Consider the following 18,487-nt stretch of genomic DNA (forward strand, 5'->3'; position numbering starts at 1 on the left):
CAGGACAGCCAGTGCTGTTACACAAAGAAACCCTGTCTCAAAAAAAAAAAAAAAAAAACAGCTTTATCCATTTGTCTTGGGTTTTTTGTTTCCTTGGATGTTCATCTCAGTTACTTATTAAATTGAGTTGCTTTTTTTTGTTAGATAATAGAAGCTTTTTGAATTATGCTTATCTATTAACAATGGCTTTTCTTTGCCATGTATGCTAATTTTCTTTTTGACAATAAATTTCCCTTTTGACTCTGCCATGTTTGTTTTTACTTGATAGCTTGATGACTACCTCATCTTTTCTTGTCTGGATTAGAATATCTTCCCTTAAACCCTCCCCCTTTCCATCACGCCGGTGGCACTGAGAGCAAATATTCTACTTTCCCTCTGAAGCCTTCTGTCCCTATCCTGATACAAGCGTTGGTTTTCTGACGTCTTGTTCTGGGTGTGAGCTTCTAGGAAGCAAGTTCCTAAACCCATCCGGCTTTGGACATTCCACGTAACTGGAAGGTTGACTTTGTTCCTGTGGATGAACGAATGTTTAAATTTAGTGCTAGGCTTCTTCTCTTCTGGAATCTGCTTCTTCCCCCTTGTCAGGATTCACATGTGACATTGAGAAGTAAAGCAGTGCTGAGCCTGGACCAGAGAAGTCTCCCTGGCCCAGTCAGGATTTCCTTCTCCCAGGAGTGGGGACAAGGGTGATAAGAAGGACCTAGCTACTTGTAAAATAAAGTCTTCCCTTTTATTTCAAATCAGCCTTCTTCCAAGTTAGTGTCATAAGATGAGATCGCTAGGATACGGCAGGACATGGACATGCCTGCACCTGCCTCCCAGCTTTGTCCCTCCAGAGGTGGGTCAGCCCCTTCCCAGCCAGCCCTGGTCCCTGTTGTACCACCTTAGCAGCCCCCTGTGCTAAGGAGACATAGGGATGTGGGAATGTTAGGGCAAAGCAGGATGCCATTCTGTGAGAGGTGTCCATAGCCAGCAGTGTTAGTGCTCAGAACCCAGTCAGTCAGGTTAGTGGGGCCTTCTCCAGCAGCCAGGAAAGGGGCTAGAGAGAGGGAGAGATGAAGAGCTAACATTGGCAGGAGACACTCCCATGGACACCCACCCAGCTAAGAGAGCTATTCCCACTATAAGGAGAGCCAAGGCCCAACTGCACATGAAAGTATTGAAGCTTACCAGAGAAGGGAGGCAGGCTCCAGAGTGGAAGGGCAGCTCAGATGGAAGACTGCCACTGAACAAAGCGCTTGGATTCCTGGCAGGATAATGGGTGGAAAAGACACACAGAATCTGTTGTGTACTGTGGGGCCCGCCCTTCTTCCCTCAGGCCCAGGATCCCAGACCTCAGACTACCTCCCTCATGTCCAAGACTCATCCCTCTTCCCACAGGATCTCAGGTCCTGTCCCTCCCTCAGACCCAGAGGTCTGGTTTCATTTTTCCTCTTCTCAGACCTAGGAATACAACACTCATTTCCCATCCCTTAGACCCAGGACCCCTGGCCCCAGTCCTTTTCCCTTCAGACCAGGGTCTGTACCTGAGGGTTGAAAGGGTCGTCATCATCTGTGTCATCATAGTCATCACTGAAGGGTGATGTGGGGAGTGGCAGAGAAGCAGATAGAAACCAATCAGGAGGCTGCCTCATCCCCACCCGTGGCCCTGGGCACTGCCTCCTGTCCCCTCCCTGGGTGCCCTTTCTCCCCTGCTGACCTGGGTGGGAAGAGAACCCAGGCACGGGGCAGGCTGCAAAGAGTGGTGGCCAGGGCCCCCGCAGACAGGAGAGAAAAGAGCATCAGGAACAGCAGGCCCTCCAGGGCGTCTTCGCATAGGCCTCGGAGTGCTGAGCCATAGTCCTGAGACAGGGTGAGGAGGCACACGTGTGTACACGTATGTGTGAACACGTGCAGTTCATACACAGGTCCAACCGCCCGTTTACCTCACTGTCACCCAGACTCTCTGCCCAAGTGTAGTCCTTTGTCAGAGAGCTGTCTGAACATGGAAATTCATCTAGATATTCAGCTTGTGCCTTTGCTGAGCTGCAGCCCTACAACCCACTCCCATTTTAATCAGTTCCCCCCTCCCACATGCAAAGTGGCCTAGCATTCCCACTCAGCACCTAGAGAACTGCTCTCCCAGTATCTTGGGTGGGCAAGCCTCTACACTGTCATTCCCACCAGCAGCAACCCTGCCTATCCTTGCTCTACCCACGTGCTATTGACAGATGAGGATGCCAGCAGCATCTGTTCCTGCACTTGTGACAGTCACATCCCCACACATCATTAGATGACCCCTGGGTCCCACAGATTGCTGGCTTACATAGCACTTAGGTTTGGACACCCATATGGTAGACGTGCAGAAAGGACCAGCTACTGTGACCACCATCATGGAGGCCAGTAGAGCCTCTGTAACCTAAATGCCAACATCCTTCAAGGATCAGCACTGCCAACCTTCAGTCACTTTGGAGGTGAGTAAACTGATAGGACAGGAAGACATTGCCCAGCAGAGAAGCCATGCTAGAAGGACAGTAGGAGACAGGCAGATAGATGGTCAGGGCTTGTCAGAGACACGTGGTAGAAACACCAAGGCTGATGCTGTGTACACAGGCCACTACTAGGTCAGTGCCACGAGCGCTGGCTTTAATCCATGGGAGGGGCACTCATGAGAGGTTTTTAGATGAAGACTCTGATCCGATTGTGTTTGAAAGGATCACCAGCTGTTCTGGACTGATGGAATGAGCAAGATGGGCATGCACGAGGTGAGGACGGCCTGATGCAGTGTTGTCTCTATGAGCAGCAGATGCAGTGGGGAGTGAAGATGGGGAGCTAGAAGGTCCCTAGCCTCAGTCCTGACTTCCTGGTTCAAGCAATGGGATAAATGAAGGAGTTCCTACTATTAAGTCAGGAGGAGTGAAAAGCCCACCAGGACAATAACTGGTTATGTTTGCATCAGGCCCACATACTGTGCCCTCACATCCTTGCAACCCCATGTGATGCTGCTTTGGGCCGTGGTGGGGAGAAGCTAAAGCCCAGAGTAGGTGATTGCCAAGTCCCTTAGGTTCCAGGGACACCTCCCCTCACCTTCGTTTTAGACAGACTGCATCCTTAGATGACAGGCTGGCCTCAAAGTCACAGAGATCTACCTGCTTCTGCACAAGCCTCTGGAAGGGCTGTGATGAGACCCTACCATACCCAGCTCATCCTTCCTTAGCCTAGGGTCTCTTGTCCCCATTTTATCTGTGTGTATGTTTGTATGCTTTTGAGGAAGAGGTGTTTTTATGCCTTTCATGTCCTGTAGGGGAAAGTCAAAGGTCAAACACAGTTCTGTTTTGTTTTGTTACAAGAGTTTCTCTTTGTAGCACTGATTGGCATAGAATTTGCTCTACAGAAAAGGCTAGCCTCAAACTTGGACATATGTCTGCTGCTGCCTGCCAAGTGCTTAAAGCTACATACCACCACAGCCAGCAAGATTTTGTTTGGTTTTAAAACAGGATTTCTCGCTGGGACTTGGTACTCACTAACTGGGATAGGCTGGCAGGCCAGCAGACCCCAGATAGCCACCTGTCCCTTGTCTCCTCAGTGCTAGGATTGTAGACCAGCACCATCCTCTGCTTTTTACATGGTTTCTTGGGGACTGAACTCAGGCCCTCATGATTGTGCGTCAAGTATTTAATTGATGGAGCAACATCCTCTGTTCTGTCCCTAATTTTGTTGTTGTTTTTCCTGTCCCTAAGTTTAACATGTGAGGAAAGTAAGGCCTACATGGGAACAATGCCCAAGGTCATGTGGTTTATCAATGTTGGGTGCAGACTCTTTGGAAACAGAATTGGAGACCAGCATCTGTATGTCATAAAGCAGGACAGGGGGTACAATAGAAAAGGACCCCCCATTCCCTGCTCCTTGGTTTCCTCCTTGGTACTGTGTTATACACTGATCCATCTGGGGTAGGATGCCTCATTAATTTCAGACTTTGGATACCTAGCAAATAGTGGTTTGGGACAAGGATCTCCTAGGTGTTGCTTGGATCCTGTTGTGGGGAAGTCTGTTTGCTGAGTCTGTACCCTAATTCTAAGGCAGACCAGCTGCCCAGAAGGTAGTGAAGAAGCCTGTGTCCTTCAGATATGAGCTACAGTGAGCCCTTGGTGGTAGATGAGTAAAACTGTTTCAGAAGCAGCTCAGTGCCTTTCCATGAGGTCCTCACCTTCTGGGCAAACCACTCAGCTACCTTCTCCCTGCCTCTGGGTTTGCAAAACAATGTAATATTTTCTGCTGGGTCTGGAAATGGTTGTCATTCCAGCTAATAGGGAGGCTGAGACCCTCATCTGATAAAGAGTCCAAGGCCTACCTGGGCCACTTAATGCAACTCTAGCTCAAGATTAAATGCACTTTTTATAGAGTCTGGGTGCCGGAAATGTAGCACTCGGTTAGTAGAATGCTTGTCTGAGATGCAGGAAGCATTTGGTTCCATCTTCAGCACCTCATAAATTGCCACATACCTGTAATTTCAGCACCCAGGAGGGAGGTATGGGCAAAAAGAGATCATAACTGAGAGTTATCCTCTGCTATGCAGCTCATTTGAAACAAGCCTGGGCTACATGAGGTCTCCCCCTCCCCACCCCACTGGTATATATCAATGGTATAAATATAATAGACAGGGGAATCTGAGTATAATCCCCCAGAATTATGGAAGAAAAACTGATCTTGTTATGGAAGGATCAGTGACCAGTGAATCTTGTAGAGCCAGGATCATGGCAGAGCCTGTGTTCACAGACAGAACCATGGGAGACTGTAACCACGGAAAGTAATCAGGTGAGTCCTGATGTTACAGCACTCCGCAGTTCCTTCACAACAGTCAGAGATGCTGCCTTGCTCCTGAGACCATGGTAGGCTCACAGGCTGCCCGGTCTCTGCCGCTGCCTTTTCTTTCCCCTTTCACATCAAGAGATATCTGGCCTGGTGTTCAATCCAGGAAGCCAGGGCCTGGGCTCCCACTCCAGGGCTTCAGAGGCTGAACAGCGGTCAAGGAGGAGGGGAGAGGGTGGAAGATGAAGAACTCAGAGCAACGCGGGGTGGGGGTGGGAGTGAGGGAGGGGGAAAGAGAGTAAGAAAGAGGAGGAGGAGAGGAGGGGAAGGAGCCAGAGGGAGGGAGGGAGGGGAGAAAGCTAAGGGGAGAGATTAGCTAGCACCCAGAGCATACCTTGTGCAGACTGCGGCAGTGTAGCAGCGCCACCAACTGGTGGAAGCTTCTTTCTGTCACATTCAGCGTCTCCTCCAAGGATAACAAGGGCTTCTGCAGTGGGAGGGAGGAGACACGATTACCCTCTTTATGCTACCCAGCAAAGAAAGCCCAGTTCTCAACCCAAGGACCCTACCTCCCAAAGGGACCAGCCTCTTCCTCTTTATATAGGTTCAGCCTCTCACCTCCATTTTTGTGAATTTTTCTTGCTGCAACCCCTTCTTGTATGCTGTGTCCCAGAGACCAGCTCAGCTCTATTACCTCCCCTCTTTCCATAGGTTTGCACACAACATGAAGTCCCGCCTACTTGGAGAAGGGCAACTCCACAAGTCTATCTGACCCAGTCTTCTCCTCTCCAGGTGGTGCAATCCATTGAGCTAACCTGTGCAGCAGGAAACTGAGGGATCGCTTCCCGCTCCAGGCCCTGCAGTTGAGAGTGGATGCTGGCTAGAGCACGCTGGGACAGAGTCAGCCTCTGCAGAGAGAAAGGAAAGGATAACTCAGGTCAAGGTGTCCACCATGCATGTCCACTAGACTACACAACTCTGGGCCTCAGCACCCTCCACCTCCCATGGAAGCTGCTATCATCCCAACACATGCCCCTGAGGCTGCACGAGCCATTGCTCAACACCCATGTCTTTGCCCCCAGTCCTAACCTGTTGGAAGGGATTGGAGACCGCCTGGCTGCACAGGAAGTAATAGTTGAGGATGTCTGAAGTGGAGGGAGAGAAAGGAGCAGGCTATAAGCCTGGGCCCAGGCTCTTCCTGGCCAAATCTGGAGGGCCAAAGCCCAGGGGACATTCCACACCCAGTTTGGAACTTTCTTGGAGCCTCAGAGACCTGCTAACCACTTGCCCATTCTTTCCTTTTCCTCCCTCTCTTCCCCTCCTTCCCTTCTCTCTCCCCTTTCTTCCTCTCCTCCATCCCTCCCTTTCCCCTTCTTCTTTCTCCCCTCCTCTTTCCCTCCCTCCCCTTTGCTTTCCCCTCCTTTCTTCCCTTACGCACTCCCTTTTCTTTTCCACCCCTCCTCCTCTCCTGGTTCAGTCAGTTTGCTCATGTTGTTTTGAGACAGTCCATGTAGCCCAGGTTTGCTTTGAACTCTCTTTGTAGCTACAGATGACCCTCGATGCTTCTGATCTTTCTTCCTCTACTTCCTAGGTGCTGGGCACAAGGCAAGCTTTATGTGTTGCTGGGGATCAAACTTACAGCTTTGACAAGCACCTTACCAATGGAGGGACATCCTCAGATCTATTTTTCGTTTTTGTTTCAGAACAAGGTGTGACTAGGTCTAGATAAGCCAGGCTGCCCTTGAACTCACAATGCAACCTCCTAATTGCTGGAATCGTGGGTGAGCAATATCACACCCCATAAGCTCATCCCTTCTGCTTCAGCCATATCTGGAAGCATATTCAACCGACCTAATTATGCTGCCTGTTGCCCCACAGTCCACCGTCCTATCACTGAGGCCCAGGGCCCACTTCCCCTTCTCTAGTCATACCCACAGGCATTTGATCCCACCCTTTCTCCATCCTGCCAGGATTGGTAGTTGCTGCTGCTCTCTCCCTTACAGTGGACTGGGCCCTGAGAAATAGGAGGGAGAGCTGAAGACGGCAGGGATTTATGGGAATCACCTGAGCTCAGCCCAGTCTCCTCCTGGGTCAGGTTCAGCACATAGGTGTCTGGGTTGGAGCAGAAGTCACTGAGGCCCTGATGAAGGAAGCAGGAAGAGATCAGAATGTCCAATTTCATATGCCCACAGAACTCAGAGGACCAGACCCAACCCTCCTCCCCCGAGACCCAGAGGTCCAGACTTCAGCTTTGCTCAGACTGAGGAGTCTAGGCACCAGCTTCTGTTCTCTCAGGATCTAGCAAGTAAGGCTGAGACCTCAGAACCGTGACCACGATCCCCTACACCTTAGGATTTATGGCATTAATCAGGTCACAACCACCCCAGGATCAGAACCCCTAAATCCAGAGCCCCATACTCACCACAGCTGTGGCAGCCTCTAAGCCCATAGAACCCCAGCTCAGGACAAGCACCAGGAGACTCATGGCGGTCATCCTAGAGGGGGAGGTGGTTGAATTCAATTAGCATTGCCTCTTTCTATATCCAATCACAGCCCGCCCCAGTACCCACCAATCTCTGCAGCCTAAAGGATTAGAGTCAGAGGCAGGAGTAAAGGGTGGGGTGAGACCCGTGACTGACGTCAAATACAACATCTGTTCAGTTGGAAAAGGAAAAGGGAAGGTCTTGGCTGCCAGGTCAGTAGCCACTATCCCAGCTCTTCCTGGACCCTAGGAAGCAGCTGTCCACCCTTGGGCTGAGTTTCGTGGAATTTAACTGCACAGGGTCTAGTAGGTTCTGAGGCAGCTTCCAGGCCCATCCACAGCCCATTTTATTTAGCTAGTCTTCTCCACTCTCCATGTCCAAGCTGTAAAGTGTGGGGATTGCTCCAGAGTTAATTTCTGAAATCCAGGGCTGTGACAGGTGGAATAATTCTGGGTCACAGGGTGGTAGGAGAGGTTCACAGCTGTTGTAACCTGAAAGACCAGTTCATGTCCTCGCTCAGCACAGTGTGTTTTTCTCAGTCTCCAGGCTGTGATACAGCAGCTAGACATCTTTGTCAAAGGGAATCCAAAGTGGTCACCAAAGCAGAAGGTACATGAGTCCTTCCAGTGATGAGCAGGCTGAATTCAAGCCCTATCACAGGACTGGCTGTGTGGTCCACCACCTTCCACAGAGAACAGTGCCTACCGCCCTGCAAGGCTTGGTGTGAGAGTTCCACAAAGTCCTAAGGGCTGCGTCTGGCACACAGAGACCTGTGCGGTAAGAGCATAGGTCCTATGTGCCTGCAAACAACCTCAGGTCCCTCACCTGCCATACAGGGGACCTGGTGGCCCTTCCTCCATGGGTTTGTTGCAGTGACCAAAAGAAATAATATCATGTGTGGCGTGTCAGAGATCAGTCCCCCCGCCCCCTTTATGGCAAATGCAATCTTTGTCTTTCTCCTGACTTTAGCATGTTGCTTGCTGGAAACCGGCCTGTTTCCCTCCCCTGTGCAATTCACTCCACTCACACAACCACCAGCCACTTGCTCTGCTTAGCCAGGCCCAGGAGGGTGAAGAGACAAACCAGAAGCACCAAGAGCAGCAGGAGGACATAGGCCAGCCACCTGTAGGAAGAAGGACCAAGACAGTGAGCCCCAGGAGGCTATTGGCACACCAGATTCACCCCAACCCAATCTGGTCCTGAAACCTCCCTGCCACCTAGTGAAATACACAGCTTAGCTGTAAAATTGAAGCACCTGGTGCCTACGCTGACCAATCCACATACAAGTTCTGTGGTTGTGGGCGCAGTCAGCCTCTGAATAGGATTCCCAACCCAGCTCTGTTGGGTGTCAGTCATCTGCGACCTCACAATATTTCAGACGTATGGTGCAAAGGTCTCAACTACCCAATTAGCCATGTAACCTGCTTGTCTCAGTTTCCCTACCATGAAGGGGCATAATAGGATGAACCTCAAAATCTGTTGCCAGGTGAATGAATGGGCTTGTGGGTGCAGTTAAAGTTGGACAAATCACTATCCAGGGGGCTTTGGATGCTACATAATACTTAGTTAAGTAACTAACATACTGCAGTGGAGGACGCGTGGCAGGCCCCAGCTCAGCGCTTGGCACACTGCAAATGCTCAGTAATAGTGTCATCCTCAGCATTTCCCATGGAACTGTGGTTTGCACCCTGAGTTTTTGTCCCTGACCACACCACCAGACTCACCTTCGTGACCGTTGAGGACCTGTTTAATGTCAGACACTTTTACAGAGCATCTTCCTATGATCATGCTCACAGCCGCCACTACCTCCCTAAGTTCCTAGCATCCTAGTAACCATCACACAAAATCTGCCTGCCTCCCACTGACTTGATGCCCCACCATGTATCCTCAGCCGGGATTGTTTCATTCCCCACTGTGCTTGGACCAAGAAGCATGGCCTCCTGCTTGGGAAGAGGAGAGTCAGGGCTATCAGCTCAAAGCAAGCAGGAATGAAATACCTGTGAATAGGTGAAGCCTGGTTACATTGGCTGCTGAGATTGATGACTGACTCAGAGGCTGCACAGCTTGTTCTGTGCCCTCAAATACTACCCTTTAGTGTGTCCCTTCTAGACGCGCTGACACATACTGCCTGCCTGTCTCCAGACAAGCCTTTACTATTTAATTTGCTCCAAAGCACTCATTATCCACCTTACAGAAAATGTGTTTGTTTTTTTAAATATTTTTATTTTATATGTACAAGTGTTTTACTACATGTATGCCTGGTGTCTGCAGAGGTGAGAAGAAAATCTTGGATCTCATGGAACTGGAGTTACAGATAGTTGTGAGCCACCCTATGAGTGCTGGGAACTAAACCTAGGTTCTCTACAAGCAAAGCACAGTAAGTGCTCTTAACCACTGAACCATCTCTCCAGCCAGCCCTCCCTCACCTCTTTTGATGATACTATGAACAAAGAGCCTCAGACAGGCTAGGTGGGCAACTCTGTGCCTGAGTCAAATTCCCAGCTCTTCTGTAGTGGATTCTAGGTAAGTAAGCCATACCCCCAACCCCCACTGGGGGATTCTAGGCAGGGGCTCTACAACTGAGCCACACCCCCAACCCTTCACTGGGGGATTCTAGGCAAATGTCTTACCACTAAATCATACTCTCAATCCCTTATTAGCAGATTCTTGGCAAATATTCTTCTATTATCACATCCTCAGCCTTTTTACTTTTTATTTAGAGACAATATTATTCATACTGGCCTTGAACTCTGTAGCCCAAATGGGCCTTGAGTTTTCAATACTTTGACTGAGTCTCCGGAGCAGTTAAAATTACAGGCCTGTTTTAAGTTGTTCTCCTAGCTGAGAAGAGCCCTCCTTTGTGGATTCCCTGTGCTATCCCCACTGCTTGGTTTATCTGTGTTTTACTGGCACTATCTCCTGTCTCACTGTGTGCGCTTTGTTTCAGACACTCAACGTTAACTAATTCCCCACAATCCATTTCTGCGCCATGCACAGCAGAACTCACTTTAAGGTGGGGAAACGAGAGCCAGGGATGGGAAGACAAGGTTTAAGGACCTACAAATTCAGAGTGGCCTCCTGAAGCTGATGTCCCCAGCCACCAGATGTTAAATTAAGCACTTGCATGATGAACACAGTTGCCTCGGGAATAATCTAGGATGTAGGATTGCTACTAGGGCTAGTTCAGGAGCAACTGTGTGGAATGGTGATGTACCTGCTGAATGGATCGTTCATGGAATGGCTGAGTGAGTGAATGGATGAGAGAGGTGGTCGGCCATTTATGGTATGTAACTATGAGGGTGGGCCCTCAGTCACTTGGCACGTGTTGTCACAGCTGAGTATATCAGCCTTGTTTTACATTCACAACTGGCTAATTCTCCACAGTGGGGCTGGGGCTGCTTACAGGATGATGACCAGCATCCTGTCTCCTCCACCAGGAGCCAGTAGCTTCTCTTTCCATCAGTCTTCAGACATTATTCCACATTCCCCAGGATGGAGTTTAAACAGGAAAATCCTTTTCCTACCTGTACTCCTCCACAAAAGTCACATCTTCAGCCACCTGGACTGGGCTCAGGGACACTCCTTGCCAGAAGGCCAGGCCTTGCAGGTACTGAGCTGCAGCCTCAGCCTGCCTTCGGGCTCCCCGGGTGGCAGCCACTAGCTCCACACGTTCGGACAGCACTTCCTCCAGGGTGGTCAGCTCTGTCTTCACAGCCTCGCCCAGCCTCTCTACCGTTTCCAGCACCTGGGGGAATGACATAGTCATCATAGTTTCCCAAAGCCTAGGGTTGTGGATGAAGGAATAAGGTGGGGGGGGGGGTGCAGGAAGGGGGGTTGGGGGCAGAGGAGCAGGATTGAGAAGTGTCAGGTGCCTGAGGTCTGGAGACTGAGGAGAAGGTGAGTCAAGGTGAGGATCCCAAGACTTGTCAGGAACTCTATTTGGGTAGGGTGCTTGAGTCCAAGGTAAAGACTCTAACCCCAGCATTGAAATTAGGTCAACTGAAATTAGGTTTGGGGGAATCTTAGGTCTGAAGCCTGCATCTGCCTTTTTGAGATTGGGGACTGAAATCTGATTAGTAGGTACTGAACTTAAGGGAGTCCCTGAACTTGAATTTGGGCCAAAGATAGGGTCTGTGGCTTTGGATCTAGCCTGAGGCAGGGGCTGGCTTCCTTAGTGCTTGGACTCTAAATTGAAGTGCAGGCCTGGGGCTGGATGTGAGTCTTCAGGCTCACTCTGAATCTTCTAGATCCAGCTCCAGTTTGCAGGGTTGGGGCAGGACATATAACTGCAGGTCTGAGTTTGCAGCTCTGCATCTGGGGATTAAGTTTTTGGTCTGAAATGTGCTTTGATTTGGCTGCTTTTGTCCTGCAGTGGGGGACCACATCCCCATGTGAAGACCAACTGGGGCATGAGTCTGCAGTCTGGTCAGCAGGATCCCTCACCAAGTCGTCAATGGTGCTGAGTGTGTGGTTGGCGTGCAGCAGAGCTGAGCTGAGCTGGGATACCCCATCGCTGGTCTCGCTGTTACCATAGAAACCAATGCCAATGCCTGCACTGAAGGAAAAAGGAAGAAATACCAACCAGTCTTAGACCCAGGAGGGTGGCACCATGCCTCCACGCACTTCCTGTCCTCCCTGCTTCTTCATTTGCCTATCCGATCTCTATACACCCTATTGGTTCATCCTCCGTGGGAAAAAGAACAGCTCAGGGTTGGCCTCCACCAGTTGCCAAGGTAACCTGCAGACCTCCCTTCCCCTGCTGGAGAGACGCTGTTGTGATGCTAATGGTGGGTGGAGTGATGGAAAAGAAGGAGCTCCCAGATTTAACTCACACCTTCCCAGAGTGGAGCCCTAGTTTTTGCCAGCTAGCCCTGGAGTAAAGGTGATCAGTTCCTAAATATGATCAGCTCACAGCCAACTCCCACATCCCTTGCAAAGACGTTCAGCATTTACAGCCCTGTCTTAGGAATCATTAGGCCAACAGCTGTCTCCTCAGCCCAGGTGTTCCTTGCTCATTTCTCCTCAATGCCCTAGACGCTATTCTTTTGTAAAAGACATTGTTCCCAGAGCACTAAGCCTTCCCCTATGATGCCCAGGGATCTAGGCATCTGGCCAGCTGGAAGAGACTTGAGTGAGAGAACGTGGGAGGGAGGGCTGGAGGCCAGGCCAAGAGCTGGGCCCCTGTCTCTGCCCAGCCAACACAGACTTCCATTGTAGTGCCTGAATATGGGGACCCACTTTCCTCCCTTAGTCTGCACTTCACATTGGAGGGAGGCAAGCCACACAGGCCCCACCCCATCCCTTGGATGGGAGCCTACTGCCCCAGCCCCATTGTTCAGAACCCTACAAAGCTCCTCTTGTTCCCAGGCGGTGAGGGGGCTGGGGCTGTGTCTCTCCCCCACTGGGCCTTTGTCAGCATCCCCCATCCACCCCTATTCTGGAGAGCCTGATGAGAAAAATCTTGGATATAGGGCGCCCAACCCCCATATACTCCCAAACACACACCCTCTTCTTCCTACAATGAGGAATAGTGGCCCAGAGCCCAGAGTGGGGTGAGTACTCCAGGCCATATCCCCAGCAGGGGACACCATATTCCTAAAGGACTCCCACTGGCTATCTATGAGGTCCCCCTAACCGTGACTGGTAGGGGCTGGACTCAGAGCCAGCAATCTTGCTTCAGTGAAGGTTCTGGGGATTTCCTATGGAGAATCCTGGAGGCTTATACCATGAGTCTGACTTTCCACTTGCCCTGAAACCATATCGGCATGAAAGTCGAGTTCTCCCCGAGGCTCCCTCATTCAGATGTGGCTCTCACCACAGGGACTCAGACCCAGCTCCTGGTGGTGATCCTGTGAGGTGTTTTCCTAACTGGAACTCTGGAATCACAAAGTGCCTGGTACAGACTCAGCTCAGTTCTTGAATTAATGAGTTGATGAGTGTGATTTAGTAATAACACTCAGAGGGGACATCCAGGACCCACACACTGTGCACTCTTTCTCAGTGTAACTAGGGTATGGGTTACAGATGGAGAGTATCTCTCTCCCCAGGTAGCAGCGCTGGCCAATGAGAAAAGCACTCTCAGTTCTACTCCCAGCAGGCTGCTTCATCCTCCTTAGGCCTCTCTATCCCTCCACTCACAGGGCTGGCAGGCATCCTAACTCTGGGCTCGTACCCACAAGGTATCTTTAAGAAGACTTACAGCAAGTATAGGAAACTCTGTCCCCACCCCTACCCCCCCCTGGGGCCCCATTACCAGCCCACGAGAAGGGCAGCGATGCAGCCCCAGGTCACGCAGCCTCCTCCGGGTGGGGGACTCTTGGCCCCAGGGGGTTCTGGAGGCCTGCAGCAGCAGAAGCGGATGAGGTAGACAGCGATGAAGATGAGGCTCAGGCCCAAACCCAGCCCAGCCAAGGCTGCCACCAGCAGCAGGGCCTGAGGAAAAGGTGTTGAGAAGCCTCAGAGGACACTTTCACATCCCAGACCAGAAGTTCCTCCTCAGCGCATGGGGGCCACACCCAGCCTCTGATGGTACTCAGGTTGAGGAGAAAGATGAGATACCTATTTCCTCTCATATTAACTAACAGCTGAGGCCACGTCATATCTTGGGGCTAAGTTGCTGGAGGCAGAAACCAAACTGTGGGTCCTAGCCCTACTCAGTACTGTATGCCCTCAAAAGGGTCTCCCCTTTCTCTGAGTCTGTGTTCCCTTCTCACTGCAGCCAGGTAATTGAAATGAAACAGATTCCAGGGCCTTGCTGATGTTTTCTCTGAATTACATGGGAATAAGGGGCAGGAAGGCTCCCATTTTTGTACTTTAGGAGAACAGGTGAGGTAACCTCCTTTTACCGTCTCTCCCTCCTCCTGCTGAGCTCACACACCCACTGCAACTGAGTCTGTCACTCCAGGGCTGGGAATGGAAACAGGGGTGCTGTGACAGCTGTGTGTGGGGGGTGCTCAGGAACGGTGATAGGGAAGTCTGAAGGAGCAAAGATGCAGACAGAAAGAGGCAGCCAAGGAAAGAAGAGAGAGCTGTACAGATAAGACACACAAACAACAGGATTAAGTCAGACAGACAGACAGACAGAGATGAAGAGACAAAGAGAGGGCATATAAAGAACTATATAAACCAGACAGATCAGAGTGTGTAGTGAGACCCAAAGGATGGGGGAAAGGAAAGGAAAGCAGAAAGGATGTTGGTAGCTGGAAACACCCTGCAGAGCAGGGTGACTCCGATCCAGGTGTGCTAGTGTGTGCCTGGAGTCCAGCGTTCTGGCAGCTGAGACCACAAGTTCAGGCTAGACCAACACATAAACTCCAGCCGGCCTGAATTAGAGAATGAGGCCATGTACCATATAGGAGTGGACTGCATATGGTAGGGTCTTTCAAGAGACCTGTGTCTCATGCCTTTCCAAAGGCCCAGGACTACACACGGTTTCTCTAGAGTTACATAGCAGGGTAGTGGTGGTGAGCAGTCCCACGGACTAAACCATGGCAGGGCTGCCTGTCCTCCACATCGGCTGTGTGTGAGTGTGCCCTCCTCCAGGTGAGGACACTCGGAGAGCAAGTGCAAGGAGCTGTGTAGATCATGCTACATGCACAACAGAACACTGATGGGCACTAATGTCTTCTCTACACAGCTGAACTCAGTGAGTTGTGTTATGTAGACTGTGTGTGTGTGTGTGTGTGTGTGTGTGCGTGTGTGAGGGGGGGAGGGAGAGACGGGGGGAGAGAGAGAGGGGGAGAGAGAGAGGGAGAGAGAGAGGGAGAGAGAGAGAGAGAGGGAGAGAGAGGGGGGGGAGAGAGAGGGAGAGAGAGAGAGGGAGAGAGAGAGAGAGAGAGGGAGAGAGAGAGGGGGGGGAGAGAGAGAGAGAGAGAGAGAGAGGGAGAGAGAGAGAGAGAGGGAGAGAGAGAGTGCTTGTACTTGTCTGAGGTGGGGTAGGTGTGCATAATGCCCATGTGTGTGTGTGATGGTATATATATGTGTGTTGTATATATGTGACTAATCATTACACTTCTGCAGGTCCTATCCCAGAGTCGCTCATAGTGTGTCTTTCTGTGCTCACAGTGGCCATTTCCATGAAGAATAATGTCCCAGGGATGCTACTCTGTGTGCGTCAGCTGTGACTCTAATTGATAAGTATCAGGCTGAGTGAACGGTTCCGAGCAACTGTGGTGGTACTGGGGGCCCAGGGGAGATCCCTCGTGGCTGAGGAACTCTCCAGAGCCATAGGCCCCGTGATTCTGGCTGGGAGTGGGTAGACGGCCGGCTGGAGGCTATGATTGTGTAAGTGGCTGTGGGCGAGGGGATGGTCCTCTTTGGAGGGGAGAGGGGGCGGGTGGAGTAGGCAGGGAGGAGCGGCTCAGACTGTGCCAGCCGTGACCCAAATAGCAAGCACACCAGCACACGAGCCCCCTTGCTGCTTTTCTGGGAACATCACTCCTCTCTCGAACCTCTCCCAACCCTGTGCCCCTTTCCCAGAAGCCACCCTGGTCAGCTTCAGAGGTTCAGATTTGAGGGGAGGGGAAGGCCAACTCCCAGCCCCGCACCAGGCCCCCAGCTCAGCCAAGCTTTCCTCCTCATTAATCTCAAAGTCAAGGACTTGAATTAAACTGGGTCAGGGGACAGCACCTCCGTCCCCCCCCCCCCACGAGCTGCAGCTGGGCGTCTTTCCCAAGGGACCCCAGAGTCTGTGAGGGTCCACCACCAGCCTTACCCTCCTGGGACCCAGGCCTGTTGTCTTCCTTAGCCTGGAACCTAACCACGTCTCTATCCTAATCCTCTCTGGTACCCTAACAACCCCTTCCCTCCTGGGACAGGCTGAAGGCACCTTGAATCCTCATCTCACCTCATCTGATTTCCCCAGCCCTGGTCTCTATTCTCTATTTGAGGATACCAATCCGTCTCAGACCTCAGCTGCCTCCCCTGCCTTCCCTCTCTCAGCCGCCCCCCCCCCCTTAAAATCCGGGACATATTTACAAGTTGAGATCCTGTGGGGGTGGGGTCCTTTTCACCTGGGACCTCAAGATCAGACCTTTCCTTAGATGACCTTAGAGACTGGCTTTCTAGGCAAGTCTTTGAAACTCAAATGCTGGGGCCCCATCTCCTCCCATTCAGGACTCTTGGAAGTCTAGGATCCCAGATATCCTTATCTCGGAAGAGAAGGGTCTGCACCCCCAGCGCACGTCCTAGGGGAACCTCAAGGTATGAGCTCTCTACCTCTAATCTTGGACTTGTACTCACAAATGCAGGCCGAGTCCCCATTCCCTAAGACGCCGGAACTCTGACCCAGCCTCCTGTTCCCAGGGGACCTGGCCCAGGTTTGCCATCCCACCTGCTGGTACTCTTGGTCTCGGGGAGCAAAGCCGCTGGGCACCGGGCGGAGCTGGAAGTCGGCGCGGGGCAGCTGATGGAGGAGATGCACCCAGGCAGAGGGTCGGTAGCCCGGGGGTGCCCCCATGGCCCCGAGGAGGGGCAGCGGGGCGGACCGGGCTGGGAGCCTCGGTGCTGTGCGGGGCGCGGGCGGAGCGGGGTTTGCGGGGCTCCCGGGAGCAGGAGCCCGGAGGGCGGGGGGTGGAGATTGGGGAGGGGGAGGCGAGGCAGCGCCTCAGTGCTGCCTCTGGCGGCCACCGGAGGCAATGCGGCGTGAGTGGTGGGCCCCGTTGCTCCGCCCTCTCCTGGGCTCCCACCTGCTGCCTGAGCAGGTACAGGGTCTTTGCTCAAGTCAGGGGTATCCAGGGGCTGTGCTTGCTGAGAACAAAATGGACTAGCCTGCCTTGTCCCTGTCCGTAGGCCACTGGGATTTCTTTTTGAGGCACACAAGCTCTTTATCCTTATGTAAAACCTTCACCTTGCTGTAAAGGTCATTAGTATTTGAGCATTTAGCTAGGCGCGCCAGTGAAAAATACTTCACTTTTCTGTTGTAAAGACAGCCTCTGCTTAGGTAAAAGTCTTCTCCCCTGTGACACATTTTGTCGTAACCTGTATATGGACACAGTTTCTAGACTTTCTGTTTAGGCAGACCCTTCCAGAAAGACCTACACACGCTGTGAGGATTGTTCATATAAGGTCCACTTTGAATAGGACCCTAGTTATCTACATAGAAAGCCATCCATCTGTGTATGGTGGCATCCCACATGTTTGAGACCGCCTCCGAACTGCTTCAGTCTATATAATGACCCCCACCTCTGGCCACTCACTGTAGTTTACAATCTATCTTCTAGCCGAAATACTTGTGTTGGGTCTCATGGAAGCTGCTGAAGTCACACAGACAGATGATGGGAAACCGGTATCCAGACCCTGGAGGGAACTTGGCCACCATGAAATCATTACTCAAACCTTCACTGTGTGACCGGTGTCCCTTTTGGTGTGGAGGCAGGCTAATCTTTGCCCCTGGAATGCCCAGTCGTGTTTCTGGCTAGCTGGGGAAGGGCATTGGATGGAAAGGAGTAAAGTTGACCACCCTCTCCAATCCCTGCATTTTGGTCAAGGATGGTAGAAAAGGGCTAGCTAGCAAGAGAAGTAATGGTGTTGTGTTGGTGATGACTGTGATGGTCCTGGTGGTACTGATGGTAGTCATGGGGATGGCAGAATTGTGATGATGACGATACTAATGGTGATGGTGGTGGTGATGGTTATTTTCCTATCTGTACTGAGAGGGTAAATGTTTTATGTGTAGTGGTGGCATCTCAACGCATGGGATCAAAGCTGCAATGAGAAATCGTAGTCTGTTACAGATTCACACACACACGCACACACAGAGGGGGGAGGGAAGGAGGGAGGAAGGGAGGGAGGGAGGGAGAATTTGAATTGACTGCCTCTCTGCCCCTTCACTCCATTTGTCTCCATCTCTCTGCCTCTTGCATGTGTGGTTTGGTCCCAGGAGGCAGCCTCTTTGAGGAACTGCTTCAGTCTGTATTGATTAAACTCAAGAAGCCTGTCCTATTGCATCAGGACTGTGAGGTACTGTCTGATACAGTTCTGTTGGTTTGACCTGCATCTGGCGTTAGGTCCTTTTTCTTTCATCTGGAAATGGAGATATGGTCCTTGTTTGTTTCCACAGTCCCCGGCTGGGGACACTATTCTCAAATAACCTCAGGTCCCACAGGCATTAATTCAAGCAGGGTGTAGAGAGGCTGGTTCTGGACACATGGTTGGTGCCATTTAGTGCCAGCCAATGTTGCCATATGGGAAGAGGAACCCAGCCTTACCAGATGTTC

At 51.5% G+C, this 18,487-nt stretch overlaps 1 protein-coding gene across 2 annotated transcripts; it reads right to left on the reverse strand.

Annotated features, from left to right (window-relative positions):
* Nucleotides 1–1,000: 1,000 nt before the first annotated feature.
* TTYH1 (tweety family member 1) lies at nucleotides 1,001–16,728 on the reverse strand (the record flags this gene model as incomplete). 2 transcript variants are annotated; one of them, XM_080941658.1, is made up of 13 exons in its annotated part: nucleotides 1,001–1,039; nucleotides 1,171–1,246; nucleotides 1,700–1,842; nucleotides 5,183–5,275; nucleotides 5,604–5,696; nucleotides 5,878–5,933; nucleotides 6,853–6,928; nucleotides 7,211–7,283; nucleotides 8,299–8,394; nucleotides 10,796–11,016; nucleotides 11,715–11,826; nucleotides 13,525–13,703; nucleotides 16,603–16,728. In XM_080941658.1, the coding sequence occupies 13 exons, from the start codon at nucleotides 16,726–16,728 to the stop codon at nucleotides 1,001–1,003; spliced, it is 1,383 nt and encodes a 460-aa protein (XP_080797784.1). The 2 variants fall into 2 exon arrangements, with proteins under 2 accessions (XP_080797784.1, XP_080797785.1); XM_080941659.1 differs by lacking the exon at nucleotides 1,001–1,039 and adding an exon at nucleotides 1,527–1,572 and having other exon boundaries at nucleotides 1,208–1,246.
* Between the last annotated feature and the right edge of the window lie 1,759 nt (nucleotides 16,729–18,487).

Source organism: Micromys minutus, assembly GCF_963924665.1.
Source record: "Micromys minutus genome assembly, chromosome: 30".
Lineage (NCBI taxonomy): Eukaryota > Metazoa > Chordata > Mammalia > Rodentia > Muridae > Micromys > Micromys minutus.